We start from the raw sequence: 22196 nt of genomic DNA, 5'->3' as shown, positions 1-22196 counted from the left end.
GGTTTGCTGTGAATTTCTTACAGTGGTAAGTGTTCCTTACCTGATCCCAGTGGAGGTTTTTTGGGGGTTGTTTCCATAGTGAGACAACACCGTGCAAAAATAAAGGGTAAATGGGGACATCCGTGATTTAGGGCTGTGAGGGGTTGGCCCCACCTTGAGAAGAGCCTGTTGCCAGGTCACCAACAGGTAAATTCTTTTAAGATGGGGCCCTGCTCCTTGGAAGACCATCACAATTAAATGACTGAGAAACAGCAATTCCTGGGATGAGGGGCTCTGGGTCTGCACCTTTCCAGAGAGATCCTGAGCCCAGGAAATGGGGGGAAGCTCTGGTACCTTGCTACTGATGACCCAACACCTCCCTGCCACTCCAAAAGAGGTTTTGCCAAAATAGCTCGACATTGTTCTTCCAAAGAGGTCAGCTGTACTCTGGGCTCCAGCAGCTCTGCCAACTCTATTATTTTCCCTCATTAGCTCTTCCCGCTGTCCTGCTTTCATTTCCTCTGAAACCAGGGCAATGGAGAATTTGCTTTTGTGCTGTAACGTTTCCCCCCATCGCACAACCGAGATCCCCTCTTTGCTCGGCAGCAGCTGGCTGGTCAGTTTTGGAGAGCAAGGATGATCTTCCAAGGAATCTCAAACCCACAGCCCAACTCAAAGAGAACATTATTTCCCGTTTGTAAGGATGTGGGCTCCCAGCGGAGAGCAAGACAAAGCCAAAAACCATGTCCACCCTCCACCAACGAGTCTAAGACGAGTTTGAGGTGTAAGTGATGAGATCAATGCCCAGAAAAATCAGCAGATGGCCTCATCTTTGGCTGCTGGCAAGGCAAGAGCAACAAAAACTGCATTTTCCATCTCCCTCCTTCCAGCCAGCGCTTTCCTGGAGGTCTCTACGACACAGGGCCTCTCATTTGAGGTGCAGAGCAAGAATGAAACATCTCTGAGGGTGACACAGCTCTGTGGTTGGAGCTGGCCAGACCCTGGAACATCCAACAGGGAAGCTCCCATGGTCCCACTCAAACCCTGCCAGTCCATGGGACAGTGTGACTTTCCAAGGGATCTGCTTTACCTTGGAGCTTTCATGGCTCCATTTTTCCAGTTTATCTCCCAGGGACCATCTCATTTAAACTCATCTCTCCATCCACATACCTACCTGGATTTCCCTTTTTTGGGAAAAAAAAAAAACCCCAAACCAAACGACCTTTGAAGGTGACACCCTGGTCAGAGGTCACCAGTCCCTGCTGGTCACTGACTGGGGGTCAGCCTGGTCATGGTGCTCTGATGAGATGTTCCTTTCTTCCAAGGGCTGGAAATTGCTGTGTGCCCCAAAATCTCAGTCTTGGCTAAAATTCCAGTTCTCAGCTGTGCTTTTTTAAGTGCTGGTGGGGGCTGAGACAACCCAGCCCCTGTCTTTTGGGGATGCTTGGGGTGGGCTGCTCTCTCCCTGGACACCTCAAACTCCTCTGCGTGCCCGGAAATTCATCCTGGCCTGGCTCCAGCTCTCCACGGGATTGTGCCCATCCAGATTTGGGGTTGTTTAAGGAATAAACTTTGAAAGAGTGCCATTCCTTGGTCCCCAGCCCCACCTCGTGTATATACGACCCTGGCTGTGGAGACGTTAAAAACCAGAGAGCTGCAGATAGGCTGCACACAAATACCCTCTGTGGGATGCTGGAAAAAGCCCCAGACACCCACAGGGTCCAAGAAACCCCAAATCCTGCATCAAAGCCTGGAGACAGCAGAGGATTCTCCCCTTTCCCCGCAGCACCTCGGGTCAGATCCCAGTTTAGCACTCCTAGTACTGCTGGTAAATCGGGAAGGGACAGGAAGCGCAGGAGGGAGGCTGTGGCGTGCTCGAGTCCTGCACAGGAGCTCAGCCTGTGCACACGAGTTTCCCGAGTTCGCAGCAGTTTATATCCCACGACAACAAAAATAAAACAGAGGTGGAATTCTGCCCCTCTCCCCAGCACGTAGCAGGGCACAAATGGCTCCACGTCGAGGGAGAGCAGCCCGGGAGAGGGACGAGCAACTGTGGGGAGTAGTGAGTGCTATATTTAACAGTTGGCGAGGTGCCCAAATTCCTGAAAAATTCTCTTTTCCCTAGGCTTTGGCTCGAGCTCGTTCTCGTGTAAAACAGCACTGGCACCTAGTGGCTGCTGGATCCAGGCACAGCATCCCAAAAAAGCGTGCAGGGACCAGGGAGGGGCTGCTGGCCACTGCCTGCCGACAGCCACGCTGCTATCAAAGGGCAATGAAAATCAAGGGCGTGTCTCCTAGAGAATTTTCCAGACACAAAGTATTATGAAAAGTCACCCCCAAAACGGCCCCAAAACGTCAAAATCCTGTTCCCACTGGTGCCAGCCCAATAAACACGAGGTGTTTCACGAGGGGACCTGCTCTGGGCCACGGGGGGCTCTCCAGACACCCTAATTCTGGTTTTCGACACTTCCTCTCCCGTGGGACCCCCCAGCTTCCTAAAAACTCTCTTTTGGGGTCAGACGTTCATGGTTTAGAGGGTAAATCATTAACTATGCAATTCCACTTGGCTTGCTTAAACGCGTCCTGTACTGCTGAAGACCCCCACTGTCAGTGGGGTGGCTGGGGGAGTTTTTAGGACAGGACATCAGGGGCATCTCCAGGGAGCTGATTCTTTCAAAGCTCTCTCTTTTTCCTGACTCAATATTGCAACTGCTTCGAGCTCCTCCGGATGGGGATCTCTGAGACTGATTGCAGCTGGTTGGAAATGAATAATTCATCCTCTCCTGCTGATTTTAAAGAGAGGCAAAATTATCTGATTGATGATTCTCTGAAGAATTAAGGAGATTGCATACAAAATTGGTACACATTATTGCAGCTTATTAAACATTTACAGTTGTTTAGCTGTCAGGCCCTATAAGAACCCTAAATCCAGACCTGAAATATGTTTTCTTCTCCTGGTGGCCCCCAGCTTTACCACTTGCAGGGGTCAGAAAAGATTTAGGGACTCTGGAGCTGTCCCTACTTATGGCAGCCCATGGCAGTGCTGGTGGGAGGCAGCTCAGGAGGCACCTGCCACCAAGACTGGGTCAGGGTGGTAATGGTTTTGTCCAGGCAGCTCTGAAACCCTCCTGGAAAGATCCTCTGCATTCCTGGGGACTTTTCTGTGGTGAAACCCTTTCAGCCAACAGGTTTGGGCACCGTCCTTGTACCCTACAATGGTGCCTTCATTCTGTGCTTGGAGAAACTCGCGTGTGGGTTGAAGAGGGATCACAAACCCTTCTGATGACCCACCTGTAGGTGACTCTGGGTGGCCCTTCATCCAGCCAGAGCCTGCTGGCCTTGGGTCCTTCCTGATGCTCCAACAAAACAGGCTGGGACCTGTTCAGAGCTGCCTCACCCACAGCTTTAACTCATAAATTCAATTCTTACTGATTTCTATCTGATTCCCTCTGGGAGAGCCTATTCACCATCAGTAGGCTCCGGTTTAGCGACTAAAGAAGAAATTACATCTTTTATTACAATAAGAATCAGCTGCAACCAGGTCTGGCCAGGACAGGACCCACTTGACTGAGGAGGACACCTGAGGAGACTGAATTGCAGGGAAAAGCCAAAATTTTCCAGGAAGCTGAGCTTTGCACAGCAAAGGCTGACCAGCAGCACTCAAGGGGCAGCAGTGATGTCCAGAGCCACAAAAAGCCCTCCTAGAACACCGTGGAATCACCTGGAGTTGGAGGGGACCCACAGGAACCATCCAAGCCCAACTCCTGCACAGCCCAGCTATCAAATCTACTGCTCAAGGAGGCCATTCCTTTAGGGAATGGCATCAGCTATGGGGCTGTGATTTGAAATGCTGAGGATGAGCCTTCAAATGGCACCGTGATGGTGCGAAGGAGGGACACCTTCTTCTTGTAGTGCCCGAAGTAGCGCAGCCGGTACGTGCCCGGCTCCGTGCCAGCCGGGATGTGCCACTCAATGGTCACGTTGCTCTGGCCACGGGATCCCTTGCTCCAGTAAAACCTGGAAAACAGGCCCGAAACTGCAGTCAGCAAGGAAATCCACTTTGCATCGGAGCTCACTACGTGCCATGAGATGAGGGGACTGCACGTAAGGGTAGTTTAAGAGCTTCTTTTAACCTCTCCTTTCTTTTAACCTTCAATTTCTTTTAACCTTCAATTTCTTTTAACCTTGCCTCATACATTTAGGCTATCAGGGCAGCAGCCAAGCAAACCAAACTGGGCAGGGCTGAAAAGTATCTGGGAACACAGGGAAAAAAGTCACTGGTCCCGTTTGTAGACAGAGAATATTTGTACCAATGTGTACCACCTCTGAGAGCAACATTTGCCAGCTCAGTGCTCCCTGTGCAGGGGCAGAGCTAAACCAAGAGGGTGAATATTCACTAAAATCACCAAGTCTGTAATTACTGAGCTCAGGACTTCTGGCACCCGTTTCCGCATCAAAAGCCCGTTTCCTTTTACAGACTCCATGTGCAAAAGCCTTTCTGCTCAACCCCAGATCTCCACAGAGAATGCTCAGCCTCCCAACTCCACACATCATCTGGGCACGAGGGGTTTTTCAGCTGGCTCTGAGGGAGATGATGAAGATTAGCCTGCAGCTCTGAGAGGTGACACCAGCCTTGCTGCTCCAAGGATATTTTTCCTGAAGGCTGACATCTGTACCCTTAACTTTTCTTTCTTCCAAACAGTTTAAAATTGTCGTCTGTTTATGCTGCATGATAAATCTGGCCAGTTTTATCCTGGGAGTCTCTCCTGGTTTCTGTTTGGCTTCCTCTTCATCCTCACGGTGTGACAGATGGGTGGATATGGGCTAGGAGCAAGCTGGACCACAAACCTTCTGTAATTCTTGTCTTTCCCAAATTTACAAGCCTCCATTCCAGATTCTGGAGCCAAGGAAAACACCAGCTTTGCCAGATTAACCCCCCAAACATAGGCTGATCCTTGCCTAGAGAGCATCACCTGCAGGGCCAAGACCAGCCTGGGGTTGGGAGCTCTGGAATGAAGCCCTTCAGGTTAGACTGGAATGACTCTCTGGAGTCTGTGGGACGGGGAAATTGTTCAGGGCGCCCACCTGGTGTCCCAGGAGGCGTCATTCAGCACCACACGCCAGCTGCTGGAAATGTTGGAGTATCTCTCCACTGTCAGGAAGTTATGCTCAGTCTGGAATAAAAACACCAGAGTTGGGCAGACACTGAAGGAGCAGGCACGTCCCCACCTTCTGTGGCACTTCAAACCAGGGAAGGGACTGTGCTTCCTCATGCTTTACTGGCAAATGTGGGAATTACTGGCAAAAATGTTATCTTTTACTGCCGAATTTAGGCTGGTAAATGATGCGAAGGATTTATCTATAATAAGAGAGTGGGCAGCGACAATGTCTGTGCAAGGTGAGTGATGGGATGAATTAAGAGCTTTTCTAATTTCCTTTGTTTTGTTAAAATGAAGCAGCAGGCTGATAGGATGGAAATTAAAGACCAGCTTTGCCCTGGACACCGACAAACAGTGCCTGGCTCAACACACAACATGGGCCAACTTCAATAACATAAGCAGATCATAAACAATCCAAATTCACTTCTTTGCCCCAAAAGCTTTCTGGTGGTGTGAATTCCCAAAGCACATATCTGCCTCTGGTCTCCCAGCAAAGTGAGGAAACCCTGCCCAAACATCCATTAATCCCAACCACCCCAACTCCAGCATCATTCCATCAGGTTTACCGCGTTCTCTGCAGAGTTCCTGGGGTTTGCACCCACAAAAGTCACTTCAGCAACTTCTCTCTGGGGGTGGAAATTGAGATTTGTATTAAAGGCTGAGCAGCACATTAAAAGCATCCTTTGAAGAGGCAGTTTGATGTTTTTAGGGGGTGGGTTGGTTTTGTGGTGTTTTGTTGTGCTTGGGTGGTTGTTGCTGTTTTAAATTATTTATGATTTCACTTGTTGCAAGAGCAGTGGACAGTTTATGCTTTGAACTGGTGTCCTGGGCCTTGCCATTCCACTCGTCCTGCTCGCTGCACAAGCTCCGCCACTGCACGTAGAAAAGGGAGGAAATAAGAGAGATTTTTCAGAATGCCTCCCTGTGCCTCACTGCTGGAGATAGCAATGAGAGGAAAGCCCTTGCTCTGAACATCTTATCTAAATGCTGAGCATAGAAAACAGAACCATTTCTGACATTTTGATTTCATTTCATCTACGTTCCACAGCAGAGGCATCAAAGGTGACCTGACTGCTGCTTGTAAAGAATCGCTGTACAACATTTGCCTACTTAATCAACTGCTATTTCCTTTTGAAGCAGAAGGGGAAACCTGCTTTGTGCTGAACGAAGGGGTTTTATTTTTCCCTTTATTTATCCGTTTTATTCCCATTCAGCACAGCACCGTTGGCATGGGAATGCTCTGTCCCTGCCTTCTCCACCGTGCCCACCAGAGAGATGAGACCTGTTTGTTCTGAGGGCACCACGACCCACAGACCTGTGGGGTGAGGGGTAGGAGTTTACAGGCGATTTCCCAAACAGGTTTTAGTGACTCCCTGGAGCCCTCACCTCTTGATACTCTGGTCTCACTTCTTCCAGCACATCCCCAAAAGTTTTACCGGCCGGCGCGTTCTCAGCGCTGAGGGAAGGCAGCAGGGTCACACTGGTTACGTTGAAAAGTGGGGGCTCTGGACCACGGGGCAAATCCTGAGTGGCATTCTGGGAGAGGAAAGATGAGCTCGTTAAACAGCCACAGGGATAACCAGGATTCCCTGAGGAAGCACAGCACCGCTCCGGCCCCGCCTCCCAGCCCTGCTTGCACAGATTGTAGGAATAATAAAGTGAGAGGGAAAGCGAAGCTCAGGATCTCCGTCTGTGCTCTGCCTGCAGGACCAATCCCTGCAGGACACCTGCTGCCCTGTTGCTGGGCTCTCCTAAATCCAGCCCCTAGAACATGCCGGGATATTCCTGCCCACAGCTCCTGCCTATTCACATGGCCACAGTGACAATGGGCACGGCCAGGTACAGCAAAAACGTAGCAGATTTTTGTTTTCCTTTGGTAGAAAAGCAGCAACTTCGGGCCATGCTGGAAGGTTGGAGGTACTGATTTCCTCCACTCTGAGCTGCAAAATGCCCAGAATTTCTCAAGTGGTGTGAGACCCCTGTTACAGGAGTTATATTCATACCATGTAGTGTTTCTCAAAGTGGTTTCTGAAGAGAACGGAGAGGACAGCACCTGTGTGGCCTCACTGAGGAGCAGCCACAGCCACTGACAGGGTTTAGGGTCCCCAGCAGCCTGTGGCATGTAGGAAATGCTGCTTACCAGAGCGATAGCCTTGGCCAGGCCCCTGAAGAGCTGGATGTAAGCAGAAAGGGTGTGCGGCCCATAAATGGTGGAGGCAGCCTCGTACCGCTGAACCTGGGAAGGACAGATTCGGGAAAGGAGGGTTGGGAGGGCTCCTGAGGGGTGTGTACTCCCCACCCTGCCCAGCTGAGGATCAGCAGTGGGGTTATTTACTCCCTTTCTGATAAGGACTCAGCCCCAACCACTTGCCAAAGTATTTCTGCTGTGATTTCAGGTTACTCCTTGTTCTCCAGCCTGTTGCGAACAGGGAGGGCCTGTTTGCTCTTCCAGTTATCACAGTTTTTACCCTCTTTGCTCTTCCAATTACCACAGTTTTTACCCTCTTTTAAAGGATCATGATGCAGCTTGCCTCCCCCTCCAACTTTTTGGGGTGGGATTCTTCCAACCTTCCCTCCCAGTTCTCCCTGCCCATTTTTGTGGCAAAGAACTCCAAACACAACATAATTTCACATGAACTATCAGCCTGTGTAGCCCAAAGCTGAACTCAGTTAGACAGATTCAATCCACAACTTTAACACTTACCTGGTACTCCTCATAGGTGGTGATGTAGTGGGTGTAGACGTTGCACAGGCCTGCAATCACAATGTTCATCCCTGGTGTCCCATGGGAATCAAATTCCTAAGGAAGGAAATAAAACCCTTACCTTGAAACAACTGCTTAATGCATGGCTATACTGTTATTGTTATTATTAATATTAATATTATTATAGCAATATTGTTATTATTGTTATGGCCATTGGCATGATTATTATTGTTGTTGTTATTATTATACTTTTTAAAAATATTTTGATTTGCCAGGACAGGATACAAAGTTATAGTGGGAAGGGATGCTCAGGAATGCAAACCTACAAGTGCAATTTGCCTTTCTTAACATCTCATGTTCACTCCCCAAAGAAAAACGAGGACAAATGACCTCACATTCCAGTAAATCTAGGGGTTTTCTGGAAGCTGATGTCTGTATACTCCTAAAAATCAGGGACATAAGCGTGAGAAAGGCTCAGTGAATTGTGGAGACAGCATCTGGGACTGGGATTTTATTCAGGCTGCAGCCAGGATGTGTCAATCAAATGGAAAAAATACTTTTGCCTTTTCTTTTTTCACAATTGTTCTCATGTTGTGAACTCCTGGTAGGGATTAAGGAGCTGAACCCCTCCATCCCAGAGCCAAATTCCTGCTGGCATCAGTTGTGCCTGGATCCCTGGGGAATTGGCTTAATGGATTGAAACCTGATCAGGTGGGGGTGTTGGGAGGATATTCATTTCTCCTGCCTGCCAGGAAGCACGTGGAAAATCTGTCTGAAGCAAGTGGGAGAAGGAAACATCTGTGGGACACAAGCCCCGTGAGCCCAGCTGGGAGGGGATGAGGGAAACCCGGGAGGCTCAAGAAAGGAGAAGTTCCAGAGGTGAAGGACACTGGGGAAACCTCAGCAACTCACACTTTTAACAGCTTCCCGCAGCCTGCGTCCAGACATGGTCCTAGGGCATGGAGGGAACAACGTCAGGCTCCAGAAATCATGGAATCCCAGGATCCCTGAGGCTGGAAAAGCCCTCCCAGCCCATGGAGTCCAGGCTGTGCCCGATGCCCACCTTGTCCCCAGCCCAGAGCACTGAGTGCCACCTCCAGCTCTTCCTTGGACACCTCCAGGCATGGGCACTCCAAAGCTCCCTGGGCAGCCCCTGCCAAGGCCTGAGCACCCTTTCCATGCAGAAATTCCTGCTGCTGTCCAAGCTGAGCCTCCCCTGGCCCAGCCTGAGGCCGTTTCCCCTTGTCCTGTCCCTGTTCCCTGGCAGCAGAGCCCGACCCCCTCCAGAGTTGTGGAGAGCAGGGATCTAAAGCAGGAATTGCTGGCTGGAGTTGCAGCACACACCAGAAATTCCCACAGCACCTCCAGCACTGCCCAACATCCCTTAAGGCTTCTGCACAAGTTCAACCAAAACACCTCAAAACATTTCACAGCCATCACCATAGCCAGGGAGGGGCTGGAGGCACCCCAGGGCTGGGTAGGAACTAAAAGGTAACAGAGATAAATCATTATCCTATTTAAATTTGTATCATTGTACCATCAACAGCCAGTGAAATTCTCCATTATGGTGTTTGTGGTACCAAGACCAGAATCAAAGTTAACAAATTCCTTTGGTTTCCTGAAAACTGCATTTTGTAGCAAAGGATTCAGGAAGCCTGTGTGCATCTCAATCATTCCCAGGGTGAGTTTGGGGGCAATTTTGAGCCTACCCAACTTTCTACCTGCAGGCCGATCTGTTTCAGGAGGTTTGAATGAAATTCAGCTGCAATAAGTAGAGCAAGACCCAAGGAATACACACGTGAACTCCCCGGGAACAGCAAGGATTGCCAGGGATCCGATGGCAGCGATCTGCACGTCCACAATGTCCGGGTGCCAGGGGTGGGGCCAGGTCATCTGAGGGGGAGGAAAAAGTGCATAGAAATACTCTGGTTTAGTAGGAAAAACACAGCTGAGGTGTTTTCCTTCCTACAGTCATCAAGCAGGCAAATAAATTCAGTTTGTGAAGTTTATTTGTAGATGCAATTGAATTGATTTGTGAGAAGGTGTTTTACCTTCATGTGATGTCTGACCGTAGGAGTCACATAAGGCACATGTAAATACAACGGGTAAGGCAAAAAAAAACCCCTAAATAAGGTATTGCCAGAGGGGCAGCTTTAGGCAAAATGGGTAAAGAAAGTCAGAGCAGCACCTAGAAACCCCTCACCTACATGGAAAAAGGATAGAAGTGGGATTGACAGGGAGATGAAAAATCCCACTCCAGCGAGCCAAAAAAAGGGGTTTTTTTCTGGGGAGCAATTTCCTGGGGGCAAAACATGAATGACAAAAGCTTGTGAAGCTCATCAGGAGCAGGAGGCCTGCCAGAGCATCCCTAAAATGTGCTAAAGCGTAAGAATGAAGTGTCATTTCCTCTCAGTAGCACCATCCTGCGCGGAGGAGGCTGGGAGGAGCTGGGGGCTCTTGTGGGGAGAGCTGAGGTGAGGAGCTGATTGAACACCAAGCGACAGCAGGGAAGCTTTTAAGGAGGCTGGTGAATGGAGTAACCATGAATTTCCTTCTCCAGATGGCCTCACCTGAGTGCTCTAGAGAGCCCTGGACATGATCCCTCTGCACGGCGGCGCGTTTGCCTCAGGGCCAAGGGAGCATCAGGAACAGGGGAAAGGGGCAGCAATTCCCATCTGGAGTTGGGGAGAGCTCGGGAAGAGCAAAGGCCAAGGCACGCCCCGAGCATGGGGATGGGCTGAGATCGATGGAGCAGCAGCTCTGCAGGGCGCTGAGGAACAGCCCTTCCCTGGATGAGCAGGGCATCCCCGGCACAGGTGTCCCCATCCCTGCTTGCTGCCCCTGCTCCTCGGAACATGCCCTGAGCAGCTGCTGGTCCTGCTGGGAGCGGGATCTGCTGGAGGCCCTCACCCCAGGGCACGTACAGCAAATCCCTGCTGTTGTGACAAGAAGAGTTTCCAAAAGACCCCAAAATGAATCACTGCATTTTGTGGGACCTGTCTGTCCTGCGGAAAGAGGGAAGGTCCTTTCCTGGATTAAGGTAGGAACCGAACGGAAAATGCACGCAGAGCTATAGAGAGCTGAGCAGCAGCAGAGCGGAATCAGAGGCTGCTGGGAGGCTACGCCGAGCTCCACACACTGGCGGCCACCCCTCACCCCCTGCATTTTCCCTGTGCCTCCACTCAGGGCTGCTTCACAGGCAGAGACTTAGGCCAGGATGGATTTCAGTGGGGCTTTTCTGGCCCTAGTGAGAGCAGCGGGTGTGGTTTCTCCTCCTGGAGAGAGAGGATAACTCCCACCTCTCTCGCTCTGATGGGAGCTAATGACAGCACTTAATCCTTGCTTTCTCTTACCGTGCCTTCAGAGCCCATGCAGCCTGTGCTCCCTCCCTGTTCATCACCTGACACCGCCTGTAGCTCCCCAACAACCCCGTGAGGGATGGGATCTGTGAGGATTGCTGATGCCAGCCCAGATCAGTGATCCCTGCGCTCCCCAGGGCACACACGACTGTGTCCTTACCTCTCCCGTGCTGAAGAGGATGGGCTTGGGTTTGTGGCAGGCTTTGGTTTCATTCGATGGCTCTCCCAGCAGCTGGTCCCGGATTTGATCCCAAAACGGGTCCCCTTCTACTGAGCCTGGAGGGGGAAACCTCTTTCAACCCTGTTCCTCAGCTGCCCCAGCAGCTCTCAGACAGACACTCCCCGCTCCCAGCTCCCAGGGGTGGGATATTTCCCAGTGGACTCCGACCACCTCCCTTTCCTGGGGTGGTTTGAAGGGCTGAGCTTCAGCCCAGCTCAGCTCCATCCTGGCAGCCTTTGGGTAACAGGAACAAATGAGCAGGAGAGTCCCAAACCAGCTCTTTCTTCTCCCTACTCCCCATCCATCCCCTTGCTCTCCTTCCTCCAGGGCATGGCCATATCCTTTTCCCAAAGCTCTCTGATGGACACAGACAAACCTGCGAAGGGGTTTCCTCCACCTTCCTAAAAACCATCCCTTTGGGTGCTGTTCCAGTCTGTCTGGGGGATGCCCAGTGCCTGCCCTGTTCGTACAAAGCCACGTTGAGATCTGCCCCCACATTACCTTGGGTGAAGTTGAAAGCCCCCACTCCGTCAATAGTCCCCGCAGCAAAGCTGTGCCCCAAGGCTGGCTTACAGGTTTTAACCTAGATCAGAAGCAGGGAGGAAAGGGAAGAAGAGAGAAAACCCAGTTCCCCTGGGTGTGGCAGGGCTGCTGTGGGATTAGGGCATTTCCTCCCGCTCTCACCGTGTGGGTGGCGTTGAGCTCCACGGACACATTGCTCATGTTCACCCACTGGTGGGCTGAGCTCAGGGGTCCTGTCACCTCCTGGGAGGCCTTTTCATACAGCTCCTGAGGGACACACCAGGTGGGAAAAAATCCTTGAGGGACAAGCAATCAGGAACCCAGCTGTGCTGAGGAACAGCCATATGGATCATCTCCTCATTCCGCCTTCCCAGAGCCTCTTCCAGGTGTTGAAGCAGATCTGTATTTCCCACGTCCCTTTGTTTCTGTCACCCCCGAGTTCTGCAAGCTCTCCCTGTCCCGCAGAGGGAGGACACTTTTCTTTCACAGCTGAAACATGCCCCTATTTCAGCAGGATGGCAACTTCCTTCTCCTTGTTGCCACCTCTTGGCATTTCTCACACCTTGGACTGAGCAGAAAAAATGTTTTCTGTGAGAAAGGAGTGCTTGGCTGTAGTCACTGCAGGTGTTGGGACTCTACCATGGATTTACTACACCCCTGACAGCTGAGGGTATTTACTACACACACTCAGCCCTTCAGGGAACAGTTTTCCATGCTCAGGTTGGTACACGGGAAGTGCTGCCAGAAGCTTTGCAGGTTTAATGACACTCCTGGAAGGAATTGAGGGCACAGCCTTTGAAGGCCAGGAGTCTGAGGTGTTAGAGACAACAGCAGTGCTTGATGCACACACCAGGACATTTGGACAGGGGACAGAGGCACGATCAGCCTGGAGTGACTTGAGGGCAGAGCCTCTGAAACGGTGACGAAGGGAAATGCCAGCAGCAGGCCTCCTGCTCTTCCTCCTCTGCTGGACACGCTCCGGTTCCTGCAAGCTGCTGCCCCTGAAACGCTGCCAGAAGCTCTCCTTGCCCTCACTGCTCTCACACCGTGCTGGAGGGCAACCAGCAAATCCAACCCCGGCTGGCTTAGAGCCCGCAGGTGATAAAAGGGAGCCCGTAGGGCCAAGGGAATGCAGGGGCCTGGAAATGCAGGGCCCAGCAGAGCAAGGGGAGCAGCCTCTGCGGGGGTTTCGGCCACGCATTTTACCTCCCATTTGTGTCAGTTTGGGAATGGGATGCCAAATAGGCTCACAAGTGGTGTGTGGTGGTGCCTCTGAGCTCTTCCAGGAGGATTTTTCCCGTCATGATGCCTTTGAGATGAATGGGAGGGAGGGGGAGAGGGTAAGGTGGGGACATCCTCTTTATATCCCAGAGAGGAATATTGGGATTAAAACCCCAAACCAATGTTTTCATACCATGACAGCTTCAATGATGGATCTAAATAAAAGTATGTGTTGTCCAGGCTAAATTCAGGTGTCTAATCAGATCTGTTACACCAGAGGAAATTTTTCACTACCCGAAGGATTTCCTACACTGTCCTAAGCCTAACAAATTCTAGGCTCCGAGGTGCTCTTGACTGCAGTAGATAGAGACATCAACAGCTGCTTGCAGAGCTCATTTACCCATTAAAAACAAAACTAAGAGACTTGAGAGTAATTTAAATCTACAGACATTCACCAAAACAGGTACGAGATAGTGAGAATATAGAATATAAAATATAAAACATAAAACATAGAATATAAAATATAGAATATGGAATACAGACTATAGGGTACAGAATATAGAATAGAAAATATAGAATATAGAATACAGAATGTAGAATATAGAATATAGAGTATAGAATATAGAATATAAAATATGGAATATAGAATATAGAATGAAGAATATAGAATATAGAGTATAGAATATAGAATATAGAATACAGAATGTAGAATACAGAATATAGAATATAGAGTATAGAATATAGAGTATAGAACGTAGAACATAGAATATCGAATATAGAATATAAAATATAGAATATGGAATATGGAATATAGAATATAGAGTGTAGAATATAGAATATTGAATATAGAATATAGAATATAGAGTATAGAGTATAGAATGTAGAATATAGAATATAGAATATTGAATATAGAATACAGAATATAGAGTATAGAGTATAGAATGTAGAATATAGAATATAGAATATAGTATATAAAATACAGAATATAGTATATAGAATATAGAGTATAGAATATAGAATGTAGAATATTGAATATAGTATATAAAATATAGAATATAGAATATGGAGTATAGAGTATAGAATATAGAATATAGAATGTAGAATATTGAATATAGTATATAAAATACAGAATATAGAATATAGAATGTAGAATATAGAATATAGAATATAGAATGTAGAATACAGAATATAGAATATAGAGTATAGAATATAGAATGTAGAATATAGAATACAGAATATGGAATACCCTGAGGGAAGGGACCCACAAGGCTCACCAAGCTGCTTAAACGAGCAGGAATTCCTGTGGCAGCAGCACCCCCACGCACTCCGGAATATCCCTTACCTTTGCTTTCAGGAAGATGTTCTGCCCTATAATCCTGGTGCTCTCAAACATGTCACTCCCGGGCCCCTTGGCCATGCACATCGCTGCCTGTGGGGAAATCCGTCAGGTGGTCAGCGAGTACGGAGAGCAGGTGGCACTGCCAGGTGGCTGCCAGACTCTGGCAACTGAGGGCTTCTTGCAGGCCACAGCAAAATCAGCCATGGGGTTACTACACTCAAGACAAATTGGGGTGAATAACCGGAAAACTGGGGGTGTGAGGGAAAAAGGTCAGCAAGTTCCTGGAAGGGGCACCCAGAAGCGCCCGAAAAGAGGTGATTCTTTAGTGTCAGTGCCCTCCCCATGCACAGTGGTCAACCCCAGGGCCCCGTGGAAGGCGGGACAGGCGGGTCACACTCACCCCTCCGATGGGACAGATGCTCTGGGGGTTGTCACACGACTCGCCCGTGTTGACGCAGAACGGGCCCCGCGTGTTGGGGGACACATCCCCCAGGTTGGATGAGGCAAAGGCGGCCACAAAGGAGCCCTGCCGAGGCCAGAGGAGCATTTCAGCGCCTTGCAGGGGCAGCTGCAAAGCTCCCGTGCAGCTCTCCCTGCAGCTGCTGTCACCCTGCGCCACACTGCCTTATTCCCGGAGTCACCGAGGGCACTGCAGCGGGGCTTTAGGCACATCCCAAGGGCTGGGCGGGAAGAGCAAGGGAGAACTGGATGCACATGATGCCATTTCAGGGAGAACTTCACAGCACTCTGGTGTGCAGACCGTGTTTCCTCCTCCCCCTCTTCCACCTCAGCTCCTCCCGGCTCAGTGTCCCCAGCTTCGCACGTTGCTGACCAGATGTGAATGGGTCACACTGTAGCACCTTGCACAGGATTTGGTTTTCCTTCCAGGCTTTCACCATGACTGATTTACAGGGTGAGAGCTATTGGAGCTGACTGCAGGGACACTTTCCAGGTTGTTCAAGGCTTGAACGCTTCCAAGGATGGGGCAACCCCGACCTCCCCGGTTTTTAACAGTTGAATTTAAAAAAACGTGAGTTATTCTTAAAGTCTGAATAACCTCCACCGACTACTAGTTTGGGAAGTCAAGAATACACCTTCCCATTTCCCTTCTGTAGAGGAAGAGAGGAAATAAACCAAAGCATTGCCCTCAGTGCGTGTGTTTGTGTGTTTGCCCTGCTGTCCCACCTCACCCCTCCCTGCCCCAGCCCGGCTTCACCCGTTCCTGGGAGCACTCCCACCTCTCCAGGGAGCGCTCCCTTGTTCTTCTCCTGCTCGAACAGGTAGGAGGCGTAGCCCACGTTGTCGCTGTTCACCAGGTGGTTGGAGTTGTTCATGCTCACCGGGTGCACAGCAAACCAGCTGGGGAGGGGTCACAAGGCACACACAGAAAAGGCTTTCCTCACTCTGTGCAGTGGCAATTGGCTCGTTCAATCTTACGTGTTTGTGGGAATTTTCTTTGGGAGAATGCAGCTGGAGACCCGTGGTGCTGAGGGATGGATTAGCAAGGGCAGAGTGCTCCCATCCTCTCCCGTCCTAACCAGGAGGGCTCATGGCTGTAACAATCCAGGCCTTGAGGCCACAAGAATTTGTCACTGTCCTTATCAGGGCTGCCAAGAGCTCCTTCAGATCTGGACTGGCTCTTTCACTAACCCAGAGAATTTTATTTTTCAGGGATTTTTATATTCAAGGGAACAAGGAGGAGTCAGTGAGGTAAAAAAGGGGGGAAAATGGAACATCTCCATTCTGACAAAAAATAATGAGGGTGTGGAGGAAAACCTGCCGCCCTGGTGATCAGTACCTGATAAGGCCTAGCTCGTGTCCATCCTCATCTGCCATCTTCAGCACCACCATTTCTTTATCCGTGTTGGATGAATACCTGCATGGGAACAAAGCAGGGAAATCTCATCAGAGCCAGGGCCGTGGTCATGCTCTGCATTGCTCCACCAGCTTAAATCCCCACTAAGCTGAGCAAGGACATGAAAAGGTCATTCCAGGTGTTACCCAAGCACAGCGAGGGCTTAGAGAAGCGCCTGACACCAGCTGGGAAGGTGAGGGAGGAGCTGTGGCTGTCACCGTGCTCAGGCACTGCTCCTCCAGGCAATGGACATAGCACAGATTCATGCACCAAGGATGGCACTTTGGTGCCCTCTGACTCTTGGTTTTCTAAATAAAGCACAAGGTCACTTCCTTGACCAGTTCCTCATGCTTGGAGAGGGCAGCCACAGCTTTCAAGGCCTGTCTTTGCAGTTAGGTTTTGGGGAGGCGCACACCCAAGTGCCCTCGGTGGCCACAGCACCATTCATTCTGCCACAGTCCTGGCTCCAAGTTTTTGGCACTCCTGAGGCGACCAGAAGCAGCAGCTGTGAGATGGCTGGGATGTGGAGGGGTTCTCTACAGGGCTCTGTTTCCCCCCTGCCTGGGGAGGTTTTACCTGCTCCGCTCAGAAGCTGGGTTCTTGAGGTAGGAGAAGGGGCTGCGGTTGATCTGGCTGTTTTCTACGGTGCCTCTGTTTATAAAGAGCCTTCCTTTCCTCATGCTGTTGTGGGCAATCTCTATGCTCTGCAAAGCAGCAAGACACAGAGTATCAGGCTGCCAGGCACATGTGAGGTTATCTAGAAAAACCCTTTCTTCCCCCCGCTGTCCATCCCCAACCCTTTCTTGGAATTTGGGGGTGCTTGTCTGTTCGTTTGTTTGGGATTTTTTCTTAACCCAGCTAAAATTCTGGAAAATGCTGATAACCTTTTCAAAGTACCCATGGCTGTCTCTGAAGAAAGGATCCAAAGCTCCTGCTGTTTGAGCTGCTGTCACCAGCAAACACAAGCCCACCTCCACGCGTGTGTCGGGCTGTGCCGTGCGGACGTGCCACCCCAAACACCACAGCCAGAGCTGTGTTAGGCGCCCACACGCTGGGCTGGGTGACACTGACCTTCACAATGCCATTGACCATGGAGCTGAGGGCTGGCCTGACGAGCCCCTTGCTGGTGATCCAGAACAGGGTGTACTGGAAGTAGCCTCCAGGCCCCGAGTGCGTGTGGGTGCCGCTGAGGATGACGTTGTCCTGCCGGTACAGCTCCCCGTACTTGCTCTGCAGCTGCTTCAGCACCTGGGAGGAAGGGGGTGCTCCTGAAAAACCCCTTCTCCTGCCCAAAGGCTGCAGAGATTTGTGCCAGCCCTTGCAAAAACCCCAACCATCCATCCCCCTCCTCACGCTCCTCTTTCTGCCTGGCACAACAAGGAGGCTGTGGCTCTTGGCCTGGCAGGAGCCCCAAAGTAGGAATATCTGGGAGAAGACCTCTATATCCAACTTGAAGGGAATCCCAGACCATCCCAGGAGCCCCCAGTTCTCCAGCATGCCCCTCCCTCCTCTGCTGCACTTTAGACAACGTATTAGTGATTCCAATGAACTCCTGGTAATTTTTCCGCTAAGAGAAGCGTGAGCAAAGCCCAGCCTCATGTGCTGAGGAGTCCAAAGCTCTTCCGCAGCAGAGACACAGCACCTCCCCAAGGAAATCCCAAAGGAAGCAACCAGCGTGCTGCCATGCTCCATAGGGATCACTGCAAGCACCCAGCCCCTCCTTTCCAGCCCCGTACCTCCAGCCTCAGTCTCTGGGACACCATTCCGATGTCGGCGCTGACGAACACGACCCGTTTGGAGTCCTCGAGGTCTGCCACGATGAAGGCTCGGCTGTAGAGGCGCGAGAGGAGCCCCCCACCCACCTGGTCGGGGTTGGCGTATCCCATCTGCAAGAGAGGAGCTCCACCATAAATACTGAGCCTTTTATCCCCCTGCGTGCATTTTCCTGAGTAGGTTTGCCTGGGGGCCAGAGGACTCATTCGACAAGTCCGAGCTGCAGCTCTGTCTTGCCCCGCAATTCTGACAATCATGGAATGGTGGGGGCTGGAGGGCCCTTAAACCCATCTCGTTCCAACCCCCTGCCACGGGCAGGGACACCTCCCACTGTCCCGGGTTGCTCCAAGCCTCAAAGAAACTTCACCTAAGGTTTGAAGGGGGCACACGTTTGGCAAGGCAGAGGCTCTGAACCAAAAATCCTGCAAAAAATACTCACAGAGGATGAAAAATCAGTATCTCCCCAACCCCAGGAGGAATTTCCCCAACTCACCAGAGGGACTTGTGCCACAGGGCCCGTGCAGTCAGCTCTGCCAACACCCACCAAGTACCGTGCTGCTTCTACGACATCATTGTTGGAATCTGCAGGAACCATAAAGGGCAGATCAGCGGCACAGCAGCGAGCAGAATCGGGGGCAGGAGAGGCCAGAGAGCTCTGGCCAAGTGCTCTGCTTGGATCTCCAGCTGGCCATCAGCGTGCTGAGGCTGGGAAGGCCTCTGGGGTGGCAAAGGGTGGAGCAGGCATGAAGAACCAGGCAGGGAGCTCTCCAGAGGGGTGGCTGGGCTGTGCCACATGGGGGTGATGCACAGCGAGGGGGAGACCAGCCCAGCGCTCCCAGTTAGACTCTCCAAGCCCACCAGCACCACGCAGGAACCAGCTCCAAGGGCTGTTTCACACAGACAATTCAGCTCAGCAGGGGTAAGAACGAGGGGATGGCGTGTCAGGAGCTACTGGGGAGGGACTGGGGAAGAGAGAAGGGCACATCCAGCACATCCTGTGTCCAGTGCTGGTGCCCTGGTCCTCCCCAAAAAAATCCCAGCAGAGCCAGCTGAAGGTCAGAGGAGGGAAAGCAGCTCTGGGGGGTGATTTCCAGGCAAATGGTGAGGAAAAGTTCTCCCAAAGGAGGTCACGTCTCACCCCAGCCACCAGGAAGGTGCAGAAATCCTTCCAGGATGGACAAAGCCGTGGAAGAAAAGCCATCGAGGGCTACCAAATCATAATAAATCAGAAGGATTGTCTGCATCTCAGGAAATCCCAGAGCCAGAAATCACTGGGGGCTGAGATAACACTGTGAGAAAATATTAAATATTTCTGTGTGCTCGCTGTGTTCCCACAGCCCTCCCCAGGCAGCTGCTGCGGCCCAAGGCAGGGCTTTGGGATCTGGGGATGCTCCGTCTTCCCACCAGCCTGGCCTTTCCTGGGCTCTCACTCGAAACAGAGGAGAAGGGAAACACTCACACTGACATTATTTAAAGTGGCACCAGTCAACTGAGCCACCCTCCTCCTCCTCCTCCTCCTCCTCCTCATCCTCCTCCTGCCCCAAGAGTTCCAACACAGGGGAGAATCACCCTTGACGTGTTATAGCCTAAGCACATGAAGCTTTTAGTCCCAAATGTGAACTCCTCCAGTCTGAGCCCGAACTTCAGAGGCCGGGAGGTGCCACTGCTGGGACGTGGAGTCCAGCTCCCGACCCCCTCCCGCCCTGGGCCTGGGGTGGGCTTGGAGGCATCAGTGGGCTGTGATGGGGCTGTGAAACCCCTGGGTAGAGCCCCGGGAGCGAGGGGCTGCCAGGGCCCTTTGTAGCAGGCAGAGAGAGGGAGGGGAGGATGGGAGGAGGGGATGGATCCCTGCAGCCACCCTCGCCCCATGCCCGGGCCGTGCATCCACGCCCCGAGAGCTGCTGGTGGGACCCCCTGCTCCTGCTGCTCTGGCTGGGCAAAGGACCACGGGCAGAGTGCTGGTGGCAGCTTAGCAGCGGCCTGGGGACCTCAGCCTGTCCCCTTTCATCTCAATCCTGCCCTGGGCACCCCCTGGGACAGGGGGAGGGAGGCTGAGGTGGCTCCACTTGCCATCGGTGTCTTTGGTGAGGAAGTGCAGGACCAGCAGCACCACGGTCAGGGCGATCATCAGCACCAGGCACACGATCAGGATCACCTCCAGCCGGGAGAAGGAGCACCTGGACCTCTTTCCACACATGGTGGGGGCTCTGTGGGTGCAGGACGGAGCCTCTGTGGGTGCAGGTACATCCCAGTGTGGGGCACAGCCCAGCTAGAGCACACACCCCACCCTCAGAGAGCTGCTTGTGAGCCCAGCCTGCTGTCAGAGACGGCAGCAGCCCAGAGAAGGATGGGAAGCAGAGATTTATTTTTCATCTTAAGACAGCAAAAACGTGTCTCCTGCTGGCAGCAACCACTCCCCATCACCAGGCCTGACAGGACAGGGAGAGCGCCCAAATTCCCGACCCCGCGCTTCCCAGGGCACTTTGCTCGCCCTTCTGAAGAGATCCTGAAATAAACCCCACAGTATTCCAACAGATGCTGTGCTCTCTGAGTGGCTGAAGGAGATGCTGCAGCTCAGAGCATGCCAGAAGAGAATGCTGTCACCATAATAAACATCAATCCAGGAAACTCGGCTTCAAGGTCCCTCCCAACCCACCCCACTCTGTGAGTCTGGGATTATTCTGGGATTATTCTGGGGTTAGAAAGTGAAGAATGAGGCAGAGCCTCTGGTTGTCCTGGCAGTTACATTGGCCAGCTCTGGTGAAGCTCCTGGCTCCAGGCTATTCCTCACAGGGAATGCGCCCTGGAAACAATGAACCCGCAGGAAACAACTGCTGCAATGAGCACTTACGGTCCTGGAAAGGTGGCAGTGAGAAACAGCAGCAGCAGAGAGCCAGGTGGTCGCTTAGACTTGCTCTAGGGGACCTCTCTTATCAGCTCCTTTTGCTACAGCACTCATGGTCAGGGCTGAATTTCACAGAGCAAAGATTTTATTGGCAGCAAATCCTTCCTGCCCCTTTCATTCCCTGAGCGTGGCATTGGCTGCCAGGCAGCCTGAGCTGTGCAGATGACCCCAGCAGCAGCCTGAAACACATCAGCACCACACACACACACACTTCTCATCCTCCAGCTGATTAAACTGCCCTGATAACATGGGGAGATACAAACACCGATCCTATGGGACCCCAGGGGGATCTCCAGCGGCCTTACCTGAGTTCCCTCACCTGTCCCAGTGGCTCCCAGCTCAAGACCTGCTCCAGGCTGGAAAGTTCAGCTGGAAAGTTCTTGCTGAGTCACCCCATGATTCAAGCGTGGCACAAGATAAGGAGAAACCAATCAATAGTTTTAATCCCTCAGGGAGGCGAGGGAAGGTTTTTCCCTGGTGTGTTTATGTTAAGCTGCAGACAGCATCTCCCTCTCCCAAAGTAACCTGTCCAGGACTGCCCTGCTCAGCTCTGGTGCCCGAGGAATTCAGGAAGGGACTCTTTTTCCTCCCCTTTGCCTCATCACAGCTTGACCAGCCTGTGGAAGGGTGGCTGCCCCCCATCTGGATGTGACTCCTAATGCTCATGGAAGTTCAGTCCTCAGGGTTTCCACGCTCTGCTAGAAGAATTTGAGAGCAGGATTGTATTTTAAGTGTAAAATACTTTTTATTAACGTATTTCTATTTATTTAAAGCTTTATTTGTTAAACCCCAGCTGGTTTTTTCCATCTGTTTGTCTTTCAAGTCCCAGATAGCTCTGGATAAATTCCCCAGCTGCTCCAACATGCTTTATCCAAAGGGTTTTGGCAATTTGCTCCTCCCCAAAATAACCAGACCCTCCACACCCTCAGATGCTGGTGCAGCGGGGAGGGAAGATTCCAGCAGCCACAGCCCTTTCTCCCTCCAGCATTGTGGTGGGAGTTAAAAGCTGGGAGCACCTCTGGCATTTTCCCTCCCCTCTCGGGAGGTTCAGTTTTCCATCCCCTTTTCCCTGGCGCATCCCTGGTCCAAGGGTGAGCATTCTCTCTGCGTCAGCACTCCAAGGTCACGTTCAGCGTCGCCCTTTGGCTCTGTGGTTTTTG

The 22196-nt window shown here is 51.5% G+C and overlaps 1 protein-coding gene across 2 annotated transcripts; it reads right to left on the bottom strand.

Annotated features, from left to right (window-relative positions):
* Window positions 1–3471: 3471 nt before the first annotated feature.
* Window positions 3472–21410, bottom strand: LOC116447524 (putative neutral ceramidase C). 2 transcript variants are annotated; one of them, XM_032116789.1, is made up of 21 exons: window positions 21342–21410; window positions 20202–20338; window positions 18625–18713; window positions 18095–18244; window positions 17430–17606; window positions 16935–17062; window positions 16302–16379; window positions 15742–15862; window positions 14904–15029; window positions 14507–14593; window positions 12106–12210; window positions 11923–12004; window positions 11362–11477; window positions 9641–9735; window positions 8755–8794; window positions 7843–7938; window positions 7279–7374; window positions 6525–6674; window positions 5705–5764; window positions 5065–5153; window positions 3472–3996 (listed from the first exon to the last, which is right to left on the bottom strand). In XM_032116789.1, exons 2-21 carry the CDS (start codon window positions 20326–20328, stop codon window positions 3807–3809), a joined length of 2202 nt encoding a protein of 733 aa, XP_031972680.1. In that variant the 5' UTR covers window positions 20329–20338; window positions 21342–21410; the 3' UTR covers window positions 3472–3806. The 2 variants fall into 2 exon arrangements, with proteins under 2 accessions (XP_031972680.1, XP_031972681.1); XM_032116790.1 differs by lacking the exon at window positions 21342–21410 and adding an exon at window positions 20983–21069.
* Between the last annotated feature and the right edge of the window lie 786 nt (window positions 21411–22196).

The sequence above is a fragment of the Corvus moneduloides genome, chromosome 8 (genome assembly GCF_009650955.1).
Source record: "Corvus moneduloides isolate bCorMon1 chromosome 8, bCorMon1.pri, whole genome shotgun sequence".
In the NCBI taxonomy this organism is placed as follows: domain Eukaryota; kingdom Metazoa; phylum Chordata; class Aves; order Passeriformes; family Corvidae; genus Corvus; species Corvus moneduloides.
The sequence above is the reverse complement of the archived record's forward strand: the minus strand, read 5'-3'. Positions and strand labels throughout refer to the sequence as shown.

What these genes read in the sequence shown, in the direction of transcription:
- LOC116447524 (XM_032116789.1), bottom strand. Translation starts at nt 20,328, where the DNA reads ATGTGTGGAAAGAGGTCCAGGTGCTCCTTCTCCCGGCTGGAGGTGATC. An exon ending in GCTGTTCCCGGGGAGTTCAC is followed by an intron (nt 8,795 to 9,640) that starts GTGTGTATTCCT and finishes TCCATGCCCTAG; the next exon opens with GACCATGTCTGGACGCAGGC. An exon ending in TGGCCAAGGCTATCGCTCTG is followed by an intron (nt 6,675 to 7,278) that starts GTAAGCAGCATT and finishes TTCCTCTCCCAG; the next exon opens with AATGCCACTCAGGATTTGCC.